General features: G+C 35.5%; 1 protein-coding gene across 1 annotated transcript in view; it reads left to right on the plus strand.

Annotated features, from left to right (window-relative positions):
- LOC137621522 (membrane metallo-endopeptidase-like 1) overlaps positions 1–13,412 on the plus strand; it is a 52,470-nt gene that overhangs the window by 13,606 nt on the left and 25,452 nt on the right. Inside the window, exons 3-7 of the mRNA XM_068351878.1 lie at positions 451–1,252; positions 1,404–1,495; positions 3,780–3,870; positions 7,826–8,069; positions 8,284–8,497. Of these exons, the coding sequence (XP_068207979.1) occupies positions 451–1,252; positions 1,404–1,495; positions 3,780–3,870; positions 7,826–8,069; positions 8,284–8,497 (1,443 nt within the window). The remainder of the gene's footprint in view (positions 1–450; positions 1,253–1,403; positions 1,496–3,779; positions 3,871–7,825; positions 8,070–8,283; positions 8,498–13,412) is intronic.

Genomic DNA, 13,412 nt, shown 5'->3' on the forward strand with positions numbered 1-13,412 from the left:
GTATTCAGAAAAGATTAAATGGTGAGGAAAAGAGCTTGAACCAGCTCTCATCTATTTTATCAAAACTTTAGCAGTGAGGAAAAAGGGCTGGGAATTAGGTTAGTGTTATCTTTCTCTCCCTCTCTCTTGTCATTTTAGACTGGGCTAGATAAGGTCAATTGACTAACTGAGAGAAGAAAAATATGTTAACATTTTGAGATATTGCATTGCCCCATAAGACAAGCCTAGAAAAGATCTTTTAAATAAACGAATTTGAATTCAACCCTTTACTATTTTAGATCTATTGAGGCAAGCAAAGTACAACAATTGAATTTTAGTATCGAATTATCCTGATCCTGTAAATATTTATAAAGCTATTACATTTCACAGATGAATTACAAGTTAAATGGATATTTTATTAAAGAAACTAATCTATAGGAGATCTATAATAATACGAAGGATATTTTTCAGCATCCAAAACACAGAGCCAGAGTGGGTGACATCACAACATCCCCACAACCACCAACATCGACCTCGTCATCTTCAACAACGACGACGCGCTCACCCTCAACCTCTTCAACCACAACAACTGAGAAACCATCAGTAGGCGACTCAACTACCACCGCATTCTCCACTCACATCTCAGAGTCAAGTCTTTCTACTGATGATGGAAGCGCTACAACGATAGTGTCTGACATAACTGACTCTACCAAAATAACAGAAACTTTAGAAAAGGAAACCACTGTAACAGCGACGACTGAACTTCCAGAAGATGGTACTACAACTGAAATGTATTATGAAGTCACTACAATTGATAATAGATCAACCACTCTTGAACTAGAAAAGATAGGAAATGAAACATCTACTTCAACCACTTTTGAAGCTACTGAAAGAGAAGTGACTACGACAGAAACTTCTGAGGAAACAGTTGCAGCAGATATGTCTACTACAGAAACGTCAGAGTCAGGAAACATAACAGAAATATTTGTTACTGAAACTGCAACAACAGAAAACGATACGGACATATCTACTACTGAAACTGCCCAGACAGAAAAAGTAACAGACATATCTACTACTGAAACTGCCTATACAGAAAGAGAAACAGGAACATCTACTACTGAAACTGCAGAGACAGAAAATGAAACAGACATATCTACTACTGAAACTGCCTATACAGAACAAGAAACAGGAATATCTACTACTGAGACTGAAATATCTGATGCAACAACAGCATCTACAACTGCTGTATATACAAAACACAAAGTTGAAATATGTAAGTTTTTATTTTTCTTATGGCTTTGTTATATATTTGAAGGGTATCATGTATGTGAAATATATCACCATAGAAAATTATAGTTAAAAATGTATGTTTTGCCCATGGAATACTTGCATATACTAAAAATTGATCATACTTCTTTTTCAAGTATCTGGAGATATTTGTAACACACCAATCTGCAGAGAAGTGTCAAGGAGGATGCTAGACATAATGGACCCAAATGATGTTGATCCTTGTGAGGTAAGTCATGAAAATTGTGATTCCCTTATTTTTTTGGTAAGGTCTTTATATTATATTACCATGTCTGATATTCATTTTTTATATATAAATAAATTTGCACTGCTTGTTATTGTAAATCAATCAAAAATCGTGCATCTGTGAGTCCTCTACAAATGAATATAGACGAGGAACAGCCAGTTGCTTATTGCTTGCATATATTATTATTATTATTATTATTATTATTATTATTATTTGCTAAGCTTCAACCCTAGTTGGAAAAGCAGGATGCTATAAGCCCAGGGGCTCCAACAGGATAAAATAGTTCAGTGAGGAAAGGAAACGAAGAAAAATAAAATATTTTAAGAAGAGCAACAACATTAAAATAAATATCTCCTATATAAGCTATGAAAACTTTAACAAAACAAGAGGGAGAGAATTAAGATGGAATAGTGTGCCCGAGAGCACCCTCAAACAAGACAACTCTAACCCAAGACACTGGAAGACCATGGTACAGAGGCTATGGCACTACCCTAGACTAGAGAACAATGGCTGGATTTTTGGAGTGTCCTTCACCTAGAAGAGCTGCTTACTATAGCTAAAGAGTCTCTTCTACCCTTACAAAGAGGAAAGTGGCCACTGAACAATTACAGTGCAATAAGAATTGTTTGGTAATCTCAGTGTTGTCAGGTATATGAGGACAGAGTAGAATATGTAAGGAATAGGCTAGACTATTCGGTGTGTGTGTGTGTGTGCGGGTGCGTGCGTGTGTGTAGGAAAAAGGAAAATGAACCGTAACCAGAGAGAAGGATCCAATGTATTACTGTCTGGCCAGTCAAAAGACCCCATAATTCTCTAGTGGTAGTATCTCGACGGGTGACTGGTGCCCAGGCCAACCTACTACCTATATGAGCCCCAAGAACTGCAGTGGCCAACTGTGTCTCTTCTTCTGTAGTGTGATCCAGTTGCGAGAGGTCAATGGGTTCGAAAGAGGAGGAAGAGATTAGTAAAAAGTGTGACCTTGCTTGTGAAAATCATATCATGAATGAGGAGGAGATACATAGTGTCCAAAGGAAGGAAAAAGACTGAGGCATAGAACGAGATAGTTTCAATACATGATGAGAGGGGATGAGGATAAACAGGTCGGTAAAACAGCAAATAGGGAAGTAGCAGAACGATCACGTGTAGGAAGGCCCAGGTGATCCTTGAAAGGGGGATAAAGGACAACCTAAAACCGATAGAGATCTTCGAAAGTGAAAACAACGTTTGCTACGAGGACATAAACCCATGCGCAGGATTCATCTATAAAAATTAGTATTATCCTACAAGTAAAAGAAATCTGAATATTTATATGAAAAGGATGAAAAAAAGTATTGAAGGAATTCCCTATGAGAATATTTAGTAAGTCTGGGAAACTTCTTTGAGCTGTGAAAAGTCCCCATACGCACAAAAGATGAAACTGCCACCTAACCAGAGCCTTGGAATCCATATGCACATGGCCTAAGCTACACACTGCTGTCGACCTCCTTCTTGCCTTTAATTAAAACTGATGTGGATTTCACCTGACAGAACAGAAATGGCTATATCATGAAACCTGACAGAACAGAAATGGCTATATCATGAAACCTGACAGAACAGAAATGGCTATATCATGAATTGTGGATTTCTGATGAACAAATGTAATTCATTGAAATGATTATAGTTTGGAATGATATTCAAACTGTCCTGTTAAAGTTTTTATAGTTTATATAGGAGATATTTATTGTTGTATTTTCCTTTTTTCCATTCCTCACTGAGCTATTTTCCCTGTTGGGGCCCCTGGGATTATAGTGTCCTGCTTTTCCAACTAGGGTTATAGCTTAGCAAGTAATAAGAATAATAATGATAATAATAATAATAATAATAATCATGATAATAATAAAATATCCACTCAAGATTAAATGAGGAAATGGTCGTTTTACTGTAACTTCTTTTAGCCCAATGTATTTTAGTAAGTCAAAGTTCCAGGAAGTTACTCAAATAGTATGTCTTATACAGTACATATTTTAGAAGTTTTCTTTTGATTTTCTTCAAGTTTAAGTTAAAAAAAAAAGACTATAGTTAACTTTATATAGATACACCAAGTGCTGAAAAATATCCAAGTCAGTTAAGACTTTGAAAAACAACCTTTCTCCACTTTACACGGCAAGCGACTTCCTAAAGGCTATAAACATTATCATAAAATAAGAACTTTTATTTTTTTCTATTTTTTAGTTGTTTTGATAATTCATCTATCTCCCAATTAATTTCCAATCTCCTCCGAATCAAGGACTTCTACCAATACTCTTGTGGGGGAGTACTCGACGATCCATTCTTGAAACCAGAGGATGCCCAGGTTTATGCAGATAACATCATTAGAGGTTAGTAGAAGTCGTGCAATTTAAATACTTAAATGTATTATAATGTAATGGTGTGTTGTATGTGCCCTTAACACTACCTTTGAAAGCGTGCCAATGTTCTTCACTAGAATGAATGATGAATGTATGGCATCTAGTCATTATGGAAAGTGAATTTCAATGAAAATAGATTTAAAAAAAAAAACATTAAATACGTTTGATGTTTTAAAAACAACACCTTGGATCAAACGATTAAAAGAAGTTTTAGGGACTTAGAAACTGAAAATATTACACTGAAGAAATTATATCTGACGATGACCCAGTCTTCTGTCTAAATGTTAAAATGTAATCTTTCTTTTACATTTCATGTAAACAGATATTAAATAATAACTTAAGCTGAGGATTGAAGGCCCTTTATAATGATGCACAAGTTTCTATGTAAAACGGGTGGTTTAATAACTCTTAAATAATTTGAAAAAAACAAAACAAAAAACAAAGAACATCATTTATATTGTGCCCCAGATGATTGAAAGCGAATTGTTGGGTTACATTTAAGACAATAATCTCTGAAAGAAAATTTCCTTCCACTTCACATGGGCAGGAAGAACGGATAAAACAATGTTCTTCGAAACAATAACAAAAAAGGTGGTTGCATTACGTTCCAAGCTATGCATTTAGAGGGTGAATCCCATTCTAGGAGCTCTATTGTTACCAAACTTATAATTTCTTACATACAAGGTGTAGGATTCACTTTAACAAACTTCAGCCTTGGAATAGGTACTTGCACCAGGAAGAAGGTACTGGGGAGTTTTTATCACTCGCTAATACTATTATGGAATACTAGTTCTGTAGTTTCCTAATCCAAAAAGGGATAATCGAGATTTATACTGTCGTTTGACAGAGTACTAAGGGTACTACAATTTCATCTTTTTTAATGGCCACAAAACTCAACATATTTGGTAATGTTCGTATACGTACCAAGATAGGTGGTATATACACTGTGCTATAGGCGGTATATTTTTCTGTGCTAGGCAGTATATCTTAGCTACTGTGCTTAGAGGTATATCTTAGTTTAGTGTGATAGGCGGTATATCTTAGCTTAGTGTGATAGGCGATATATCTTAGTACCATGCTAGGCAGTATATCTTAGCAATCCATGTTTGACAATGGTTATAAAAGCAGATGAGCAGCCTAGTGGAGTAACAAGAACTTTGGATGTAGAGGAAATGCCATCCTAAATCTCAATGAAGTCACTGGCAGCAGGTTGAAGGATTGGGTTTAAAGCGAAAGATAAGATATCTCTACTCCTGATACCTGACAGTTAATCTTACTGGAATTAGTATAGACCGTCAGGGGTCACTTGCTTGAGTTTGATAGGCACTGTGTATCACAAGGAATTGGCTAGCCTTTGATGAATCTAGCCAATGAATTCTCTATGGATTTAGTCAGACAATGGAAATAGAAGATGACAGAATAGATCCCAGTCCTAGGCATAGCAGGATGCTAGGAATCTCCTTATTATAAATAATAAAGAAACATTGAAAATGGGAAATTGGAATGTTAGAACTATGAATCAGATTGGGAAGTTACAGCATTTGGAGAATGAATTGATGAAATATAGTCTGGATATCTTGGCCCTAAGTGAAACACATTGTAAGGGGATTGTTGAGGAAACCCTAAATCAAGGCAATATAAATTATATATCTATTCAGGAAGAACGGATGGAGTTGGAAGAGAAGGGGTAGGAATGATGATGACAACAAGAGCAGAGAAGACATTGACTGAGTGGAGAGCTGCAAATAGATTGTTACTTACAAAGTTTAAATTAAAGCCGTGCAATATGAGTATTATAGTTTGCTATGCACCAACAAATGACTCCCTTGAGGAAAGGGAAGATGAATACTATGAAGAACTAGGGTGTAATAAATGGGATCCCATTAAGAGATCCGAAAATTGTGATTGGCGACTTCAATGCTAAGGTTGGAAGGAATAATCAAGGTATAGCGAATGTGATGGGTCTTGTTGAGGGTGTTGGCGAAATTTCAAATGATAATGGAGGACATTTTATGAGTTTCTTTCAACAAACAATCTTTTTCATTGGAGGTACTCTTTTTCAACACAAGGACATCCATAAATATACATGGACTTCACCATGTCGCAATTACAAAAATCAAATAGATCACATAGCCATTAATAAAGAGAAAAGGAAGATTGAGAAATGTAAGAAGCCATAGAGGTGCAGATATCGATAGTGATCACCAGCTCCTCATTGCCACACTGAAATTAAAGCCTAACAGAAATGTAGATAGAATACCTAGGTTTGATACAACTAAGCTTCTAGACGATTAGCACAGACAAATCTTTGCAATTGAATGTAGGAATCGATTTGCAGTCTTAAAGATTTTGAGAGACGAAGAGCAGACAATTAATGAAGAATGGTGTAATATTAAGAACATAATTAGTCAGTTACTAGTGAAGTTTTGGGACACAGTTACAAGGAGAAAGCCATGGATATCAAATGATGCTAGGGATACTATAAAAAGAAGATAAAGACAGAAATTGATTGTTGAAAGTTTTCGAGGAAGTAATGAAAATTACAAGCTAGAGCATGCTAAGTATTCCAGTATTGATGGTGAGGTCAAAAGAAAAGTCAGGATTGACTGGAGAGATTATTTAGACAGGAATGTATATAAGGCTGACAAAGCTAAGAATTCAAGGAGTGGCTATGGTGTAAGAATCGCTAATAGAATTATTACTGAAATCTCTATGGGGGCAAAGAAGAAGAAAAATATTCCCATCAAAAAGAGAGATGTATCTGTTATAACAACAGAAGATGAAGAAAGACAACGTTTTATGGAACACTTTATTGAGGTCGTGAATACGAGATACGAAGGGAATTATTTGATTGATATACCTGAAGCTGATGAAGACCTTGATGTGCCCATGAATTAATTCAGTGTGTCTGAAGTCGAAGCTATCACTAAAACCTTAAGAGATGGAAAGCCCCTGGTTACGATGGAATAACCGAAAATTTAGTGACCCCCAGAATACTTGAAAGATTATCTTGTAGAATGTGCCATGAAAAGGCAAAACTTGATGAATGGGACTTAGGAATGGTATTGCAATGGCAAAAAAAAAATAAGACCTGGCTGAATGCAATAATTACAGAGGTATCACACTTACGTCAGTTGTCATGAAATTATTTAGTATGCTTATCCTAATGAGACTAGAGAGAAAGATTGATGAAAAGCTGAGACAAACAAGCAGAGGATTTAGAAAAGGTAGTTGCACTGACCGAATTTTCATTTTGAGACATGTACAGTAATGCGTAGAATACAGATACCGACCATTGATGTCATTTGTGAACTATGAAAAAGCCTTATACTGTATAGTGAGTGTACCGGCCAATTTTGTGGAGAGTCCTGCGTTATTGAGAAATTCCTCTTAAATATGTAAATTTTATTATGTATGTTCATGAGCATAGTAATTGCACGGTAATAACACTGGAGTCCTATGAAATGAAGCTGCACAAATGTATTTCTTTCATTTTGTAGCATTGCATATGTACCCAGAGAGAGAGAGAGAGAGAGAGAGAGAGAGAGAGAGAGAGAGAGAGAGAGAGAGAGAGAGAGAGATTCCTGTCTCTGACCTAATACCTAATACTTGCCTTGTTGAATTTCCAGTGATTTTCTTTTCTAACAGTTCTCAAGGAAAGTTTTTCTATCCAAACTACCTGTTAGTAGAGGAAAGAGAACGTACTTTACCTCCTTAGAAAACAAAAATGAGAAAAAGTACTTTATTTTAAATAGCTAAATTTCAGGATCTGTTAATAACTTCCTTAAGGTTTATAGCTCTAAACCAAAGTATTGTTTATTCTTTTCATTACTCCTACTTATAATGCCGAACATGTTTTTACATAACCTTTAACAGTCATGGGGATTTGACAAAGACTAATAGTCCATTGATTTACACCCTACAGATGCCCTGACCAATGGGGATAAGGATGATGAAGAATTGAAGGAACTCTTCGTCATGTATGACTCTTGTATAAATTACACTAGTGTCAACAAAACCCATCGTATCAACCTAGCCATGGAAGTCTTTAATGAACTCGGATATAAGTTTAACCCGATGGCTATTGATAATTATAAGATTGAAAACACAACCGAACCAGAAACGTTTGACCTCGGGATAGCATTGGGCGAGATGATGAAGAGACACTTGTATGTATTACATTGTGATAAGTAGTGCAGCTTGTCTTTTTATTCAGAAAGGAAAATTAGTTACCTGTATACTCGCTGCTTAATTTTATCTCCCATTCTGAGTGTTTATAAAGAGTTGAGGCAAGATCTTATGTATATTACATGCTCGAAAGATAAAGACAATCAGGCGACCAAAAGTGAATTATCTTTTAATAATCTGTTCTACTCTTTCCAGTGCACCGTTCTTTGACATCATTGTTGATGTCAGTAAAGATGACAGGACTAAGCTTAATTTAAAGATGGTTCTACCATCATTCCAATCTGCCTTTACTGGGGACAGGAGCAAAGGTGTTTGTTATCGTATATTCAAGGAGAAGGTAGAGGAAGCAAAACAGGAAGAGATGGTTTTTGACGTTAATCTACATTATAAAGATTATGAAAATTGTACGGTAAGATGAAACTATTTCTAACAAACTTTTAATATTTCAATTATTAATAATATCTAAAAATTCACTGTTAGCCCTCCTTTTCAAAAGCGTATCTCAGGTTTTGTGTGCTTAGAAGAAACCTTTCCTGCAATATCTTCTTGAGTCCAAGTGCCATCAAGCCATTTACAAACACAGTTCACGATCTTAAAAAATCCCATTGGTAATTGAAAGCCAGTTCCACAAATTCATGAGCCAAAATACATCTGTAGTGAAAAATATAACTCTAATTCATATAGATTCAACATACATGGCGCCAATTAGTATTGAATGATGATGTAAAATAAATTGGCCTCGCTACAGCTATATCAAAACCTTATGTCTCTTTCTGAATAACACTTCCAATTACAAATGGTCCTATTTGCAGACTGAAGTCATTTGTTAATATTTTTATTCTACTCTACTTTTTATAACACTAAAGGACAAATGTTGAGAAATGAACATAAGTTTCGAGATTTTTAGTTATAAGGAAAAAATCAACCTAAGGGAATTTGAAAAAAAAAAATCTTCCTTAAATAGAATACAATAAAATTTAATAGGAAAATCAGTGTGAAACTATACAAAAGAAATCGGAATGAACTAGATAACCGTATAAAAGCGAAAGGGAAAATTATAGCAATTGAAAACCAAAATTCAAAAGCACCAAAACTGATAAACATAAAATATTCTAATCAATGGGAGAAAAAAATTTGCACAATTTCAATTTTTACGAGTGACCGAGCTAGAGTTATATCCGTCGATCCTAGAGTGCCAAGATGTTCCTACTTACAACAGAGATACCAGATATGGCGAGTCAGAATTCAGATCAGTCGTTTTTTGTTGTAGTAAAATTGCTACAAATTAATTCAATTACAGTTTAATGTGTTGATCGATAAACGCACAATGATTTGAATAATTGCTTCAAGTGACAACGGCCTAAAAATAGGCAAACTAGAAAACATGAACAGTGAGGAATCTGGAATTGGAACGGTGGTTTTGATAGAAGTAATTCTATCTTTAATACTTTATAGAATTTAATGGAAATTTAAGGATTTTTTTTCCTTGTTTCTTCGAAATAACCCTTACTTCATTTCTTGTCGACACAGACTTAGTGCCACCCACCTCAGTATAGTTACTGTTGGACAGCAAGAAATCGCCTTTAGTTTACGATGATAATTCATTGGTGATGATCTGAACCTCTGGTAATGTGTACCAGAGCAGTTGGAATAAGCCAGTGAACAATATTATTGCGTTTCCCTTCCTGCAGAATTATGCAACATCCAGAATTTTCAAAAAATCTACCATAATTTTTTTAAATCCAACACTACTTCTTAAAGTTCCTAGTTTCTAACTGCTCACCATAAACATCCCATGACAGTTCACTGCACAATATAGTTTGCAGGCACTGTATCACTTAATATATAAGTGCAAACCTTCTAATCTTATAGCCTACTTACAAATGTAATTGAATTTATAGTTTTGTAACCATTAACAACAGTATTATTGAAAATCTTAAGCTTTACTTTTTTTCCATTCTACCTCTAAGATCACGAAGCTAATTTAGTATCTCTCTCTCTCTCTCTCTCTCTCTCTCTCTCTCTCTCTCTCTCTCTCTCTCTCCTCACAAGAGGGTTAAGAGTTGTGTTCTGCAATGAAGGACGTTTTGGAATTTATCCAGATATACTAACTGGTATACCATACTCACATTTGTCTAACAAACTGCTCTGTGTTGAGAGGAGCGACAAATGGTTTAAGTTGAATTAGATAACCATCATGAAAGATAGGGTTAAAAATATTTACTCAATGTAGATTGCGACTAATGTGCTACATGATGTTAAAGACGGAGTAAAATAATACTACTTTATGGTATAGTGAATCTAGAGAAATAAGCAAAAAATAAAGTGGAATAAAATAGCTCTATTTAGAGACAACACTCTTCCCAAAATCATACAGTATATTGCTCCTATATTCCTCATGTTTCAAAATTTCATGTTGATTCTCTGAGTAACATGCTAGCAGCAAACACATCGTTAATGTTTACTTTCTCTTACTTTAGGAAGATGATTATAATCATAATATTCCATTTACAGTACAATTCCTTTGTTAAAATGTCTCACTCAAAGTCTATTAAAATCTGAACACCAACATTTTGCTATCCCGTATACATCAAAATTATGCAAAACAATATTACTAACTGTACATAAATTTCCCACAGAACACACCCACGGTAAAATCCCAATAATTTCTAAATGCCAATAAAGCAAACTTAACATTTAATAGTATCAGGTGACCCTACAGTTTCTTTTTTATTAATAGCCACTGCTTTTAGTTAATAAGATCTCAGCTCTAATCTTACCAATGTTCATAATAACTCATCACTGGTAACCATCTAATATAGTTCGAGGAATATATTGAACACACAGTTACTTCCCAAAGATTCCTCACGTATAGTGGTACCTCGGTTTACGAGTCTAATCGTAAACTCGCGTAAAAAAGTACATAAATGGAATGAAAGACAAACTCACTCCAAAAGGAATATCTTTCAGATTAGATTAAAGAAAACTGTCCTTACCGCTCATAAATCACAATGCTCGTAAACTAAAACAATTTTTCCTCTGTGAAATAAAGGGAATTCACTCTATGCGTTCCATATGTCCAGAAATAAACATACATTCACATTTGAAGATTATTAATGTAACTTAGAGAACAAATTATAACCCATAAAATCAGACATGACTACAAATCAATGATTCAAAATAAAAAAAAGAAATATTGACGAATTAATTCACAATTTACCTTTGAGGCTGGTATGCAGGAGACAAGAGGAGTTGGAGGCTACTGCTTGGAGGGAGAATTTCCCTGAATAAGAACTTCTATAGTCAATTCTTTTTAGTGAGACAGAACTGCACTGACTCACAGGGGTGCCCTTTTAGCTCCGAAAAGTTTCCTGCTATCTGATTTGTTAGAATGATCTTGGGGTAGTTTGTAGCGCTACGGCCAAGTGTCCTAATTTGCTTATTATCGCTCCGACTGTTATCTTGTTTAGAATAAAAACGTTTGGAAATGGTCAACGGATCTTAAATATGTGCTTAAACGCACACTTTTATGTTTTTTGCCGAAAACCCTAAATTACCTGAAAATTTGTGGCTCGAGTTCTTACTCCGGCCACGAATCTTCTCGCTCCCGTAGTAGGTAAGAGGGGGTCGGGGGGGGCGAAGCCCCCCTGGGTAAGGATACGGCTTTTAGCATAGGTTAGGTGGGTTTTTTAAGTTAGCTTCTCCCGCCAAAATCGTTTTTAGAACGACGGCCACAGTTCGGAATACAGTATTCCAGTTTTCTACGAACTCGATTTTAGAATGACGGCCACAGCCCACCCCACTTTATAATATTCCCATTTTCTATGAATGAAAACGGATCTGGCCATCACCCTACAAAGGCTCCTGATCTTGTCCAACCAATCAGCGATCAGGAAACTTTTCTAAGGTAAAAGGGGAACCCTGCGAGTCCGTGTAAATGTGCCTCACTAAAAAGAATTGACTATAGTAAACCATTGGGAGTGCTCTTTCTTGAACGGTATTCACACCCTCACATTCAACCTTTACAAGGAACCTAAATAGGGACCACTGTTTTTGTCTTTCCTTTAAATGATATGAAAATTGAACATTGCATTGTCCCTAAGTAGATTTTCTGCTCGTCCTACTTGAAGCTCTATTTTGTTGATATGTTCCTACAAAATTTTACATTGTTTCTAACATTCTTAACATTTCCCTTACTTCACTAGAAGTGAGAGATTTGTCACTCTATCCCTTCTCCTCCTCAGATTAAATCTCCTCTCCTAACTTTTCCTAATGCTTCTCATGCTACTCCAACAGCTCCTTGGTTGTCAGCTATTTGTTATGTTCCTCAGTCAGATCGCTGATGTCATTTCTGTCCACATCTTACACTATTGGCTTCCCCAAGGACACGATTTCATCGTCAACTGCTGCCTTCAAGGACTTGACTCCCTCAAAATCACATCCTACAATGCATTCTCTATATAGAATTAAAGGTTCTTTTCGTGGCCCATTCTAAAGCTTTATAAATCATTTTGAGACAGCTGACAATGTAGAAATGTTCTCTCTAAAACTCTCGATGGGTGAGCTTGGTCCTTTCAATTATTTCAAAACATCGCTAGAACATTGCCTTTGTGTACAATTTTTTTTCAAATTTTGGGCAGGAACATTGTCCATAAGCAGCAAGGCTTGTAGCAGAAGATTTTTGTTCATATTATCCTCAGGACCAAAAATCTCATTGACTCAATTCACAAACAAAATGCAGGTTACCCAAGCCTTGTTGTTCAGTTAAAACCATAGAACAACATGGAACTACATTTCAAATAGAAAAAATAACTTTTCCTACAGTAAATACTGTACCTTTAACGAATTTAATCTTTATTTCCACGCAAATAAACCGTTCTCCCGACCCCAATCCCAAAGAACACTGATGGGAACCTGGGACTCTGGGTGGGTGAAAACAAGAAAAACGTAATTATTTAACATTTTCGAGATTTGTAAAAGGCCACAGAACCTAACAAACCCATCTTACCTAACCTAGTAGATATAATCGGGGTGCAAGCACTAGATAGCCCTTCTCAGATCACCAACCTAGATGTAAACAAAAGAGTGAAATAGGTATTTTATGGGAATAGGATGCCAATATTTGTGTAATTTTTTCATGGATTTATCATACTTCCTAGATATCAATGTATAGGTATAGAGAAGAAAATGTTAGTTTTACCATTATTTATCGATTCGCTAGTATATTTTCCCCACCCAAAACCACTGGTTCCCACTATGTGGCCGTCATTATCATATGATATATTAAAGTATATCTTATCAACTACTTATTTGCAACGTAAATA

Source organism: Palaemon carinicauda, chromosome 28 (genome assembly GCF_036898095.1).
Source record: "Palaemon carinicauda isolate YSFRI2023 chromosome 28, ASM3689809v2, whole genome shotgun sequence".
In the NCBI taxonomy this organism is placed as follows: Eukaryota; Metazoa; Arthropoda; class Malacostraca; order Decapoda; family Palaemonidae; genus Palaemon; species Palaemon carinicauda.